General features: G+C 42.7%; 1 protein-coding gene across 1 annotated transcript in view; it reads left to right on the forward strand.

Annotated features, from left to right (window-relative positions):
* The first annotated feature begins 986 nt into the window (after positions 1-986).
* CCDC73 (coiled-coil domain containing 73) overlaps positions 987-15,415 on the forward strand; it is a 153,524-nt gene continuing 139,095 nt past the window's right edge. Inside the window, exons 1-2 of the mRNA XM_050955037.1 lie at positions 987-1,070; positions 3,415-3,561. Coding sequence (XP_050810994.1) covers positions 3,430-3,561 — 132 coding nt within the window. The 5' untranslated portion in view covers positions 987-1,070; positions 3,415-3,429. The remainder of the gene's footprint in view (positions 1,071-3,414; positions 3,562-15,415) is intronic.

Consider the following 15,415-nt stretch of genomic DNA (forward strand, 5'->3'; position numbering starts at 1 on the left):
GAACCCAGGTCTTCACCTCCCAAGAGGTTAGGACATTCTTCTAGGAGATGGGGAAACCTGGGTTCAAGTCCCTGTATCAAATCAGGCAAAGTAGGAGTTTGAATCTGGGACACACACACGTAAAATTCCTTTCTTTGGAGGTCTGGTCTAGTAGGCATGCTTTGAGAATGCCAACTGGATCAAGCCCTACTCAGGCTATGGGTGAAATGCCTAGTTTAAAAATCCTGCAGGGACTAAAATGTGAGCTTGGGCTCCAACTTCCAAGGAATTTGTTAAGCTGGGGGTGGTGCCAGGATTTAAGTGGCTTTGCACATGTTCATAGGGAATATTTAGGCATTAACTGGATTAGGTGGCAGCTAAGCAGTGGTTTTGGAAAAGTCAGTAGACATTAGGTGCCTACAGAGGTAGTTAAGCATGTAAGTACTTTTGTGGATCTAGCACAAAGAGTTATCCCTATGTGACTGGTATTGGCACTAGAACATGTACCAGGTCTCCTCATTTTACTTTATAATTACAAAATCTTGTCTTAAATCAGAGCATAGCATGATTAAAGATAGAAAATTGAGTCCATCTACTATAACATGAGAGTAGGGTCTTTATTAGTTATGTAGCTGTTGATGACCTTCCTAACACTAAAATAGTCTAGTTGTATTCCTTGTACTGCTTTATATATTTGTGGTGTATCTCTGAAATCTGGGGCCATTTCAAGTAATGAAGGAAAGAAATTATGTGCATCTGTTATTGGGAGGGCTGATTGAGCAGTTTTGGATTCGCTAGGAGTTTTGGGTAAATAAGGATTTGTTTGTCCTGAATTCTAGTGCTAGTTTTTTTTAATTAAAAATAATTAAGCCTGTATTCTGTGTGCAAAAATGAATATGTAACTGTGTAAATGAAAGTACAGAGTTTGGTTAATTGCACAATATTTGTTTGCACATGCAAGCAACCACTTGATGGTGGTGCTTAGCGTGGATACATTTTTTTACACACAGATTCTGCAGGCAGATTTCAGCTTCTACTCTTGAAAATTTGGTCCTTTAATTCTACATATATTTTGTTAATAGTGTGGAAATGTAAGTACTTTTTAAAATTATTGATAATTTATTATTAAGCGCTAACAGTATTCTTGCTGCTGTATAAGACAGAAGACAATACTGGGCCTGATTCTCCTCTGCCCTCACCCCTTGTGTAACTTCAGTGAGTTCATTAGGGCATGGCTACACCTGCAGATGTAGAGCGCTGTGAGTTAAACCAGCCTTCGGAGAGCGTAGTAGGGAAAGTGCTGCAGTCTGTTGCATTTGCAGCACTTGCAGCAACGTTGGGAGTGGTGCATTATGGGCAGCTATCCCAGCATGCAAGTGACTGCAACGTGCTTTTCAAATGTGGGATGTGGGGTGGAATGTGACAGGAAGTGTGTTGTGTACATGTGCAGGGAGAGAGAGTGGGGTTATGGGAGGCTGAGAGCATGTCAGCATGCTGTCTTGTAAGTTCAGACAGCAGCAGACCCCATCCCCCCACCTCTCTCTCTCACACACAGCATTCCACACTAATGGCTTGCATGTCGGCTGTCAGAAACAGAGCTTTGAAATGACATTTCCGCATTCCTACTAGAGTTCAAAACAATGACAAGAGTGGCTTAAAGAGATTATAGGACATTTCTGGAGGCCGATCAGAGTGCAGTAATGCAACACCTCGTTCACACTGACGCCCGTGGGTTGTAGCCAAGGCGCACAAAAATGTTATTCCTCTCGCCAAGGTGGAGTACCAGCAGCGCTGTAGCTGTGGAGGCAGAGTGCTCTACGTGCCTTGCCAGTGTGGTTGGGGAGTGAGCTAGGGCGCCCAGGGCTCCTTTATTGTGCTGTAACTTGCAAGTACAGCCAAGCCCTTAGAATTACTCCTGGTTTGCAGTGGTGTGATTGAGAAAAGAATCACACCTACAATCCCTTCCCCAAGCAGCTCAGGGTGTGTTTATATTATGGTTTTAGCCATCAGTTAACAAGGCCTTAGGCACTGTTTCTGGCTCATGTTTTGGCTTCATGACACAAATTGGGAATTCCCCTAGGAGGATCCCAGGTTGTTGTACTCTTTCTCCCCCTTTATCTCCCCCATGACCTTTGGAGCACCAGCATAGGGAGGTGCAAAGTGTGGTCCTGGGATTAACTGGTATACTAAGGAGGAGGTGTTGCTAGAGCACTCTGCATTCTGGCTATTTTGGGCTGCTAATATAAAAAATATCTTTCAAAAAGAAGGACATTTTTGAAGCGCATCCACTATATCTGCAATTGCTCCTGTTCCATAAATAAGGCAAAATGCTGGGTAATCTGAGGAAAATACTATAATTTACCGTTATCATCTCCACCCCAAACAGGCGGCCCCAATAGTGCCAGTAATATGAATCTGTATTGGTTTGTGAGACCAACACTACAAATGATTCCTTGTGTGTAAGAGAGGGGAATAGTTGAGTAAATGAAATCCACTGCCAAATCAGCATAAGGAGCAGTGCTACGTCAGCCCCTGCAGCGACTGTGTTGCCAAGTCTTGCAATTTTATAGTGAGAATTTTATATCATATTTAGTGTTTTACTTAAAGTCCTAGTTCCTGTAGTCAAATGACCATTAGAAAAAGTCAGCTTTCATTTTAAAAAAGTAAGTTTATTTCCATCATGGTTGTGGGGAAAAAAGCTCCAAAGTACATTTTTCTTAGGAAAAATAGAAAAAAATATACAATTTTTAAGCAATGTTAAGATGATGATGATGATTATTTTTTAGGCTTGAGTCATGATTTTTGAAGTCTTGGGGTTGGCAACTAAATTCTTTTTCATAGGTTGAAATAGCAGTTGCAGCCTACCCATGTCAGTGCTGTAGGCTATTTGAGCTACCTGATGTGCGTAAACCTGGATCCTATGTCCCTTCCCTATTTCACACCCTATGTATGTATGTATTTATTATTGAGACTCGAAGCAAAAGATAAGAGAAAAAATTATAGGATATGGTGAGATAGTGATAAAAATGTCTTTTGTCCTCTACCATCATTGTACATCCTTTTATTAATACCATATGTATTTTTAAGTAATGTGTAATCATTAATGGTTTTATATTTTCTGGAAAAAAGTATTCAGTATATCTCTAACTTTAGAAATAAATATAAAAGAAACTAGAAGCTAGCAAGATCTCAAGTTATATCATGTACCTGCTACAAGAATAAATAAGAAATAAAAATTAAATATATTAACTCTAAGCAATAAGCAAGGGATTTCATTTTTTGTCAAATTTAAATATTATTGCCTAATTTCACAGTTTACAAATGGCTGTTAAAATAGCTAAATTATTATGTCATTTTCAACACTTGCAAGTTTTCAGAAAGTGAAAATCTTTAAAGGCTAAATCTTAAAAGATGATATGAATTTGTATATTGCAGATACAGAATTTAAATATGGATAGAGACTTTAAGACGACGACACCTGCTTATACTTTTCAAAGTTCTTCAGACACACTGCTTTCTATTCATCTGTTAGATTTTAAAACAAGTTTACTAGAGGCAGTAGAAGAACTGCGTGTAAGAAGGGTATGTGTGCTAGAATTATTTTAAACTCCCAATTCTTTGTGTTATTTCCAACTGTTCATTATTAATTGTAAGAATTCCTACTCATCTATAGAAACAGATAGCCCACTTTCATACAAAAGAACACTTATCCGCCAGGATTTTGGATCATAAATATAATGGAAGTTTGTAGTGTATGTATTTGGGGCATATATTAAACTTGGACAACTTAGTTCTTATGGGTACGTTGGGACAATGAATACAACTGTCACATGTTTATCAATTGAAAAATACAATTGTTTACCAAATTAAAAAGGCAGAAATTGCTTATTGTCAACTTTTATTTTCTATTGTGTTTATTTTATTACTGGTATATCCTTCTGTATCAAAAATCGTTTCAAGAGTGACTCATGATGTGGAAAGGTGGCAGACATGTAGACATACAGCCATAACTGAGTCTATCTCAGTCTTTTTTTAACAGATTGGTTTACCATTTACCAGGAGGGGTCTAGCTTTGACCTGCTTTTCAGTCAGTATACCAGTGCTTTCGCTAAATTAAAAAAGAAAGCAAATAGACGGTTAGTATCTTTGACATACACAAATAAATTTTTTTCAACCATCTTGTTGGTTATAAACATAGTCAATCAAGGACAAAGTCAAACTATTACTTTAGAGACATCATGAGCACTGCCATGCTAAGATATGAGTATTTCTTGATTTAAAATAAAGAAGTAAATGGAGATTCATCTTTAAGTATTGCAATTATGTCTTTATAATTATAGGCTAATAGTAACACCTATTTTATTTTTCAGTTATATTCCAAAAGATTCTAGTGTACATTTGCTAATGCTTTTCTTTTTAGATTTTCTTTCTGCCTTTCACAGAAGAAATATACTTTAGTTATTTAATACCCTTGATCTGTTTGACAAAAGTGTATTATAAACATTATACAAAAATGTTTGCATTGATAAATGTTTACCTTTGTTTTGATCTATTTGAAAAGTTAAATGGCACAACGCTTTTAAAATAATACTACATCTGTCATGGCTGCTGCACAGTATCTAAATCAAAAGCCTCCAGGCCCTTGGTGCAATTGCAGTTGTTATAAATTCACCACACTCTAATCACTACGAACTGTGGGTTTAGTCTAGGACAGGAGTTTAGCCCAGTACAGCCATGTTTGCAGTAATGAAGAGACCCTGGAGAATTTTTACTTAGATCAGAATAGCAAACCATCACTTTTGCCCATAGGGATAGTATATTTTGGTCTCATGGTAGCCTGCTGCCTGTTACACTATCAGAGTTTTAACCTCTTTATTTGATTTGTAAAAGCAGCAAAGAGTCCTGTGGCACCTTATAGACTAACAGACGTTTTGGAGCATGAGCTTTCGTGGGTGAATACCCACTTCGTCAGATGCACGTTGACATGCATCTGACGAAGTGGGTATTCACCCACGAAAGCTCATGCTCCAAAACGTCTGTTAGTCTATAAGGTGCCACAGGACTCTTTGCTGCTTTTACAGATCCAGACTAAGACGGCTACCCCTCTGTTATTTGATTTGGTTAGAGTCATATAACACTATGCAAAAGGTCTCTTGTAAGGTATCATTACAAAGTTTATAATCTACTGAGTGTGGTCATACTGTTTGTGTAAATGTGTCACTCTTGTATCTGAAACTAGAAATATGAAATATAACTCTGAGGGCTTATTGTAATTATGCAAAGTGTGGGCCATTAATGGTGGTTTGGAATCTTGATGGCTGCCATCAGCCAGGACAATTGACTGTGGATGGCTCTGTTTGCAGGCAGGCCTTCTTATGATTCAGACTGGGAGGAATGAAGGCTTGGAGTCTCACAGGAAATGTGACTATGTCACCTGGTACTGAAATCCATCTTAGGGTGCTTTTCTATTTTGGGGCGGGGCAGACCCAGAGAGACAAAAGATTCATGCCTTTTGCCAAAGCCATATAAGGGGATGGAACAGAACAAAGGGGACGGCAATCATTAGAAATCCCCTAGCTACCATCTGAGCTGGAACAAGGGCTGTACCAGGGGAAAGTATTGTGTCCAGACTAGGAAGGCGTCCAGTCTGTGATAGAAGCTTATTGAAACATCTCTGACAGTGAGATTTTATCTGTATTCAGTTTTCTTACCGTATTAGGTTTAAATTTACATGTTTTATTTTATTTTGCTTGATAATTCACTTTGTTCTGTCTGCTATTACTTGGAACCACTTAAATCCTACATTCTGTATTTAATAAAATCACTTTACTTATTAATTAACCCAGAGTATGTATTAATCCCTGGGGGGGGGGAAACAGCTGTACAGATCTCTCTATCAGTGTTATAGAGGGCAAACAATTTATGAGTTTACCCTGTATAAGCTTTATACAGGGTAAAACAGATTTATTTGGGGTTTAGACCCCATTGGGAGTTGGACATCTGAGTTTTCAAGACAGGAACACTTCTTAAGTTGCTTTCAGTTAAGTCTGCAGCTTTGGGGCATGTGGTTCAGACCCTTGGTCTGTGTTGGAGCCACCCCTGCCTCATGCTACTTCCTCTTATTATTACTCCAGGTTTCCTGGGTGCCAGCAGCAGGGGCGGCTCTAGGTATTTTGCTGCCCCAAGCACGGCAGGCAGGCTGCCTTCGCCAGCTTGCCTGCGGGAGGTTCGCAGTCCTGCGGATTCGGTGGCACGCCTGCGGGAGGTCCGCCGGAGCCGCGGGACCAGCGGACCCTCCGCGGGCATGCAGCCGAAGACAACCTGCCTGCCGCCCTCGTGGCGACAGGCAGAGTGCCCCCTGTGGCTTGCTGCCCCAGGCACGCGCTTGGCAGCAGAAGCATTGAGAAACTATCTCCCTGCTTTCATTTCCTGTGCCCATACTGTGGCAGTCCCTAGCTGCTGGAAAGACTAATTGTAGGGAAAATCTTGCTCAGCCCCTGGAACTCTGATATGGAGCATGCTTGGAGCTGACAAAATCTTAGTAGAGTTAGCTGCCAGCCTTTAACACATCTGTGTTGAGCATATGCAAATTGTGATTTTTGAAAGGTTTATAACTTGGCCAAATTTCATTTAATTTTTACATGAACAGCAAAAGCCACATCCGTGTCACCAGCATGTCATCCCCTGTGTCAAATTTCAAGCCCTTGCTCCAAAGCATGGAGGTGCAAACTGTATTTTTCCCTAAGTTGGTCTCAGAAATGGTGGAACTATTTAGCTGAAACTTAAAAAAAAAAAAAAAAAAAACAGACTGAGGCCAACATTGTGTAAAGTTTTAGTTTGAACAATTAAAGTTTGGCAAAGCTATAAACAAATGAAATCAGAGTCTTACAATGGAGAGTGTTAGGCAACCCTAACTATTGGCGATGCTACCAGCTTTGCCTATAATATTTTGTATTGTACATGTTTTGCTATCATTCCCTTTTCACATTGCTTTGGTGATTATTTACTGAATATAACCATGATTTCAGTCTCCACTTCTTCCTTCCACCTTTATGCTGCCATTTTAAAAAAATACTTTATTTCTTCTCTTAACTTACTTTCACCCTCATTAGTAAGTCAGAAAGGGTGGATTCCCCTTCCCATCATCCCTAACCTTTCCACTTGATTTATTGAACACTGCCTTAAATATATGGTTCCTGAATCTTAAGAACCATCATCATTTCTTTAGAATCAGTGATAGGGAGAGGCAACTGGATGTAGCTTTCTTGTTAGTAAGTGTTTAAGTTTATAGCTGATTTCTGTTGCTAGTTAATTAATGAATAGCAAGGGTGAAATCTTCTGTGTGCCTTCTTAAGTGTACTAAAAAAATTAGGAAACACTTCCATTATGCACAGCCAGAATAATAGTTTTCATATGCAATTTCTCATTTGCATGTGCAATTAATGTTCTGCATTAAAAATACAGGGTTTTGTGCCTGCAAAACAGATACCCTTGAAAATTTTATGGGAGCAATCAAAGAAACATTTTGAAAACGTGGCCTTCAGTGTACCATGATAACTGAATAATAATTATAATATCTAAGAGACCAGGTAGGTAAGGTATTATCTTTTCATTGGATCAACTTCTGTTGGTGAATGCATCTAGCTTTTGAGCTGTACTGAGCTGCAGAAGAGGTCTGGTAAATAATTTTGAAAAACAGCTGAACAAATATTTAAAAAGATATGTTGTGAGTTCAGATTTTAAGGGAAGGGGACAGGCAAACTGCTTGTCCTCTTTCCTTTCTAAAATGTCCTATGTTCACACTTAAGACTCTAAATATCAGTACAGCTTCATTTAACATTGTATACAACTTCTACATCAGATTGTAACTACTGTAAAGTTTTACATGCTATAATAACAGAAGGAAAGAAGTTAAGAAGTATAGGCAGAGGAAGAAAATTATTAATGAGATTTAAAATGAGATGGGGCCTCAATGAAGCAGATAGATACAAGAAAGCTATTCCAGATGGTAATAGTTACAGAAAATATTGTTCTTTAAGTAGTGTCCCAGCAGGTGCTCCACTTCAGGTGCTCATCCGCCTTTTGAGTCCTTGATCAGAGATTTTCCATTAGCAGTATTCATTCTGCCCACACATGCACTCTATACAATTTCATGCTGTTTTTTGAGAATATGTAGGGCTGTGTGGGTGAACCGTCTTCAATTCCTTCTCTATCGCCTCAGCCTGGGACAGAGCTCTAACATGTCCACCTCATGGGTGCCTCAGCATGTTTTATAGTTACTGTTTAATTAGTTCAGTGTTAGTTGTTACAGAATTAGTTGGATGTAAGAAGTTTGCTTTTCCTCTCTCTCTTTTGTCTTTCCCATTTTTTTCTGGGGAGCTTATTTGGCCTGTCTGGTCATGCCTTGCTCTCTTGTTGGGAGGCTATCCCAATCACTGATGGCCACTCTAACTGTGTCTGTTGCTTGGGAGAGTCACATATCTCCCCAAAGTGTAACTTTTTCCTGGCTCTAAAATCTAGAACTCAGAAGAATTGGAAGATCAAACTGAAACTTCTGCTGATAGAGCACATCCTTTGCCCAGCTTCTGAGTCAGGTCAAGAAATTACCTCCTATACATCTGTAATTAGACAGATCCAGTACTACTTTGGCTAAGGTCTCACTTAAGAAGGGGAAGATCTTGGATGACCCAGTGAAGGCTCAGAAGAAAAGGAGCTCAATCTCCCAAGAAGCTCTGATCTCCTGCTCGGTCTGTTGTGTCGAAGGGCTTGACCTCTCCACTCAGTACCATGGTGATGAAAAACTCTTCCTTCAGTACTAGCAGAACAGGAAGACCCTGAAGCATTTCAGAGAAATCTGCACCAGTAAGGCCCCATTACCATCTGCCTCTAGATCAGCACCATCTATTTCAGACTTACCAATAGTGCCTTCCCACTCAGCTCAGTCGGTACTGACAAAATCAAACTCGCGTCTTTGACCCTGGCACCTACACTCTTCAAACCAATGCTACTGCCCAAATCAACTGTTGTGTTGTTATCGACCCACTCAGTACCGCAGAATTCCATGACTCCACCGACTTATCAGTGTTAAATGAGCCAGGGACCCCATAGGTGTAGTTTGACTTCTATATTTGGGGGTTGACTCCAGTTAGGCCAATGGAGGGTGGGGGGGATGATGACAAATTCTGTGCCTGCCCAGAGGGATGCTATTTCAGATTGGGAGAGGGACTTTAACTGTGATTCAAGAGGCTACGTAGACAACTGAAAACTCTAGTGTTTTTGTATATAACTTAGAAATATCTGACAGGAGCATCATATCTAATTCCTATATCGAGAAAGAAAATTAAATCAGTATTAGACCCACTCAGCTCTAATACTAACAAGTTCTGACATCTTGTGGCAAGTCACTTATGGGACACTGGTTAGGTTTAAGATCATAATGTGTATTCTTACTCAGATACTTTTAATAAAGTCAGAAGGGACCATCGTGATCATTTAGTCTGACCTCCTGTACATTGCAGGCCACAGACCCTCACCCACTCACTCCTGTAAAAGACCCCTAATCTCTGGCTGAGTTATCAAAGTCCTCAAATCATGGTTTAAAGACTTCATGTTACAGAGAATTCACCATTTACACTAGTTTAAACCTGTGAGTGACCCCATGCCCTATGTTGCAGAAGGTGAAAAACCCCCATGATCTCTGCCAATCTGATCTGGGGGGAAATTCCTTCCTGACCCCAAATATGATGATCAGTTAGACTCTGAGCATGTAGGCAAGACCCACCAGGCAGATACCTAGGAAAGAATTCTCTGTAGTAACTTAGCCCTGGTCTATACTTCGAGTTAAGGTTGAATTTAGCAGCGTTAGATCGATTTAACCCTGCAGCCGTCCACACGATGAAGCCATTTTTGTCAACTTAAAGGGCTCTTAAAATCGATTTCTGTTATCCTCCCCAACGAGGGGATTAGCACTGAAATTGACCCTGCTGGGTCAAATTTGGGGTAGTGTGGAAGGAATTCGACGGTATTGGCCTCCGGGAGCTATCTCAGAGTGCTCCATTGTGACCGCTCTGGACAGCACTCTCAACTCAGATGCACTGGCCAGCTAGACAGGAAAAGCCCTGCTAACTTTTGAATTTCATTTCCTGTTTGGCCAGTGTGGCGAGCTCATCAGCACAGGTGACCATGCAGAGCTCATCAGCACAGGTGACCATGGAGTCCCAGAATCGCAAAAGAGCTCCAGCATGGACCGAACGGAAGGTACTGGATCTGATCGCTGTATGGTGAGATAGATCTGTGCTATCAGAACACTGTTCTAAAAGGCAAAATGCCAAAACATTTGAAAAAATCTCCAAGCACGTGAAGAATAGAGGCTATAACAGGGACCCACAACAGTGCCATGTGAAACTTAAGGAACTGAGGCAAGAGTACCAAAGAACCAGAGAGGCAAATGGCCGCTCCGAGTCAGAACTCCAGACATGCCGCTTCTATGATGAGCTGCATGCCATTCTAGGGGATGCCCCTACAACTACCCCATCCCTGTGCATGGACTCCATCAATGGATTCTCATGCAACAGGGATGCGGATTTTGGGGATGAGGAAGATGATGATGAGGAGGAGGTTGAAGATGGCACACAGCAAGCAAGCGGAAAAACCGTTTTCTCCGGCAGCCAGGAACTGTTTTTCACCCTGGATCTAGTACCCTCCCAACCCACCGAAGGCAGTTTCCCAGACCTAGAAGGCGGAGAAGGGACCTCTGGTGAGTGTACCTTTGTAAATATTGTACATGGTTTAAAAGCAAATGTGTTTAATTATTAATTTTCCCTGAAGACTTGAGATGCACTTGCGGCCAGTACAGCTACTGGAAAAGTCTGTTAACATGTATGGGGATGGAGCATAAATCCTCCAGGGACATCTCAGTGAAGCTCTCCTGGATGTACTCCCAAAGCCTTTGCAAAAGGTTTCTGGGGAGGGCAGCCTTATTCCGTCCTCCATTACCATGCCAGGCCAGTAGCACATAGTCTGGAAGCATTGCATAACAAAGCATGGCAGCGTATGGTCCAGGTGTTTGCTGGCATTCAAGCAACATTCGTTCTTTATCTCTCTGTGTTATCCTCAAAAGAGTGATATCATTCATGGTCACCTGGTTGAAATAGGGGAAGGGGACATTCAGAGGTGGCCGTTCCTGCTGGGCTGTTTGCCTGTGGCTGAACAGAAATCATCCCCGCTGTGTGCCATGCGGTGGGGGGAGGGGTGAAGCAATCATCCCAGAGAATAGGGTGGGTGGAGGGGTTTAGTTCGGTTTGTGCTGCACGTTAACCTGAAAACCGCAGCCCCTCCTTTTAAATGGCCAACCCAACGGGTGTTTGGTATGGGACATGAGGGCGTTGCTATTTGAAACCATTCCCACATGTTATGAAGGTTAAAGAAGCCAAAAGACTGTGGCTTACCATGTCTGCCTGCAAGCCGAATTCTGTTGCCCACCGGCCCTGTGTGTGTGATCTCTCACACCAAACCGGCAGACCCTCAATATAAGAGGCAAAATGCGAACTTGTAAAGAAAGCACATGTGCTATGTAATGTTAACAGCTTGGTTCACAGAGAAAGAGTCTATCAATTGTTCTCTAAAATGTGTCTTTTTAAATACTAGTCTCCCTTTTTTTCCCTCCATCAGCTGCAAATGTTTCAACGCTCCCTGTATCATCTCCATCCCAGAGACTAGTGAAGATTAGAAAGCGAAAAAAATGCCCTTGTGATGAAATGTTCTCTGAGCTCATGCAGTCCTCCCACACTGAAAGAGCCCAGCAGAGTGTGTGGAGGCAGACAAAGTCAGAGTGCAGGAAAGCACAAAATGAATGCGAGGACAAGTGGTGGGAGCAAGAGGAAAGGTGGTGGGATCAAGATGATAGGTGGCGTCAGCGTGATGAAAGGAGGCAAGAAGCAATCCTCAGGCTACTGGAGGATCAAACTGATGTTCTCTGGCATATTGCTGAGGTGCAGGACGGGCAGCATGAGCACAGACTGCTGCTGCAGCCCCTGTGTAATCAACCACCCTCCTCCCCAAGTTCCATAGCCTCCTCACCCAGATGCCCAAGAAGGCAGTGGGGGGGCCTCCAGGCACGCAACCACTCCACCCCAGAGGACTGCCCAAGCAACAGAAAGCTGACATTCAATAAATAAGTTTTGAAGTGCAGTGTGGCCTTGTCCTTCCCTCCTCCCCTCCTCTACCACCCCACCTGGTGATTCCCTCCGCCCCCATCTGTCCTGGGCTACCTTGACAGTTATCCCCCCATTTGTGTGACAAATTAATAAAGAATACATGAATTTGAAATAGCAATGACTTTATTGCCTCTGCAAGCGGTGATCAAAGAGGGGAGGGGAGGGCGTTTGGCTTACAGGGAAGTAAAGAGAACCAACGGGGTGGGTTTTCATCAAGGAGAAATGAACAGAACTTTCATACATAGCCTGGCCAGTCATGAAACTGGTTTTCAAAACTTTTGTGATGCGCAGCGTGCCCTGCTGTGCTCTTCTAACCGCCTTAGTGTCTGGCTGCGTGTAATCAGCGGCAGGCAATTTGCCTCAACCTCCCACCCTGCCATAAATGTCTCTCCCTTACTTTCACAGATATTATGGAGCACACAGCAAGCAGTAATAATGATGGGTATATTGGTTTCGCTGAAGTTGTCTTCTGTGGGCCACCTCTTCTTCTTCTTGTTTCCTTCTGTGGGCCACCTCTTCTTGTTTTCTTTTGTGGGCTGCCTCTTCCTTGGCTAGTTCTGCATTAATTAGTTCCATCCGTCTCCTATGTTCATTTTCTTTGTCCATGGCTTGTTGCCGTGCTCGCTCCTGTCTCAGGCTTTCCTTGGAACTCATGGTTCCTGCTTTCTTGTGCTGAGGCACCCTCTGGTGTTTACTGCCTGAAATGCAGGTTCTCTGTTGCCTCCTGGGGTCTGCCTAGCAACAGTGCCCTTTTTTTTTCTCTAGCTAATCTTTTAAATGTAAAGTAAATCAGAAAAACCACTTTATTTGCATGTGTATTGTGCTGGGTACTTGACTCTCAATCGGAGTGCTATTGTCTAACAAAAGACCCTTTGTCAATCCTTAATGGTTCCTTGCTTAATATGCAAGCCAAAAACTGCAAGAGAGAGCAGAAAAAAAAATTCTCTCTGGCTCTGTTTAAAACCACCCTTTCTCTCTGCATAAAAGCCCTAGCAGAGAAAAAGAAAATAATATTCCTACTGGCTTCTGGATTCTTGTCTATCCACACCACTGCCACTCATGTCATAACATTTCTTCCCAGATCTGGACCTTAGCATCCAAAATATGGGTGTTAGCATGAAAACCTCCAAGCTTAATTACCAGCTTAGATCTGATATCACTGCCACCAGCCACGAATTATACAGTGCCTAGCTCACTGTGGTCTCCCCAAAACCTTCCCTGGGGGACCCCCAGACTCAGATGCCTTGAGTCTTACAGCAAAGGGAAATAACCCCTCCCCTTGTTTCCTTGTTACTTCCTCCCAGGCTCCCCTCCCTGGATGACCCTAGGAGATTCCCTGCTTCAAGTCCTTGAAACACAAATACCGAGAGATCAAATTTCCCTCTCCCCTCACCCACAGGGTATGCAAAGTCAGGCTTAGTAAATCTAACACAAAGAGAGTTTCCCCTTGACTTCTTCCTCCCACCAATTCCCTGGTGAGCTGCAGACTCAATTCCCTGGAGTCCCCACTAAAGAAAAAAACTCCAACAGGTCTTAAAAAGAAAGCTGTATATAAAAAGAAAGAAAAAGGACATAAAATGGTCTCTGTATTAAGGTGACAATATACAGGGTCAGTTGCTTAAAAGAAAAATGAATAAAGAGCCTTATCCAAAAAAAATACACTCCAGCAACTACACACATGTAAATACAAAAAAAAACAATATAAACCTATTGTCTTACTATCCTTGTACTTACAACTTGGAAACAGAAGATTAGAAAGCCTGGAGATTCCTGTGGTCACTCTCAGAGCCGAGAAAAGAACAGACCAAAAACAAAGGACTCACACCCAAAACTTCCCTCCACCCAGATTTGAAAAATTCTTGTTTCCTGATTGGTCCTCTGGTCAGGTGTTTCAGGTTACTGTTTGTTAACCCTTTTATAGGTGAAAGAGACATTAACCCTTAGCTATCTGTTTATGACAGAAGTCTATCTAAGTCAGTAAACTGCACCAGCCCATTCTGCACTTGCTCAGCCTATAGTTGAACAGCTCCTGACTACTGTCCAGGCTGCCTGTGTATAGCTTCATGAGCCATGGCATTAAGTGGTAGGCCGGGACCCCAAGGATAACTATAGGCATTTCAACATCCCCAATGGTTATTTTCTGGTCTGGAACGTAAGTCCCTTTCTCCAGCTGTTCAAACAGACCAGAGGTCCTGAAGATGCAAGCGTCATGTACCTTTCCTGGCCATCCCACGCTGATGTTGGTTAAACGTCCCTTGTGATCCACCAGTGCTTGCAGCACCATTGAAAAGTACCCCTTTCAGTTTATGTACTGGCTGCCTTGGTGGTCCAGTCCCAAGATAGGGATGTGCATTCTGTCTATCGCCCCACCACAGTTAGGGAATCCCATTGCAGCAGTCATTCACTATGACCTGAACATTTCCCAGAGTCACTACCCTTTATAGCAGCAGCTCAGTGATCACATTGGCTACTTGGATCACAGCAGCCCCCACAGCAGATTTGCCCACTCCGAATTGATTCTCGACTGACTGGTAGCTGTCTTGCGTTGCAAGCTTCCAGAGGGCTATTGCCACTCGCTTGTGAACTGTGAGGGCTGCTCTCATCTTGGTATTCTTGTGCTTCAGGGCAGGGGAAAGCAAGTCACAAAGTTCCATGAAAGTGCCCTTATGCATGTGAAAGTTTTGCAGCCACTGGGAATCATCCCAGACCTGCAACACTATGCTGTCCCACCAGTCTGTGCTTGTTTTCCGGGCCCAGAATCGGCGTTCCATGGCATGAGTCTGCCCCATTGCCACCAGGATGGCCAAATTGCCAGGGCCCGTGCTTTGAAAGAAGTCTGAGTCCATGTCCTCATCACTCTCGTCACCATGCTGCCGTCGCCTCCTTATCTGCTTTTGCAGGTTCTGGTGCTGCATGCACTGCAGAATAATGCGCATGGTGTTTACAGTGCTCATAACTGCCGCAGCGATCAGAGCGGACTCCATGCTTGCCGTGGTGTGGTGTCTGCGTGGAAAAAAGGTGCGAAACAATTCTCAGCCATTGCTCTCACTGAGGGAGGGGTGACTGGCAACATCTCCTACAGGGTTGGCTTACTGTACTGTTTCCACAGTCTCTGCCGCCCATTAGAATTCTGTGTTGCGCTCCCAGTGCCTGATGGGCCAAAAACATTGTCGTGGGTGGTTCTGGGTACATGTTGTCAGCCCCCCCCAGGTGAAAGCAAT

The sequence above is a fragment of the Gopherus flavomarginatus genome, chromosome 5 (genome assembly GCF_025201925.1).
Source record: "Gopherus flavomarginatus isolate rGopFla2 chromosome 5, rGopFla2.mat.asm, whole genome shotgun sequence".
Classification (NCBI taxonomy): Eukaryota; Metazoa; Chordata; order Testudines; family Testudinidae; genus Gopherus; species Gopherus flavomarginatus.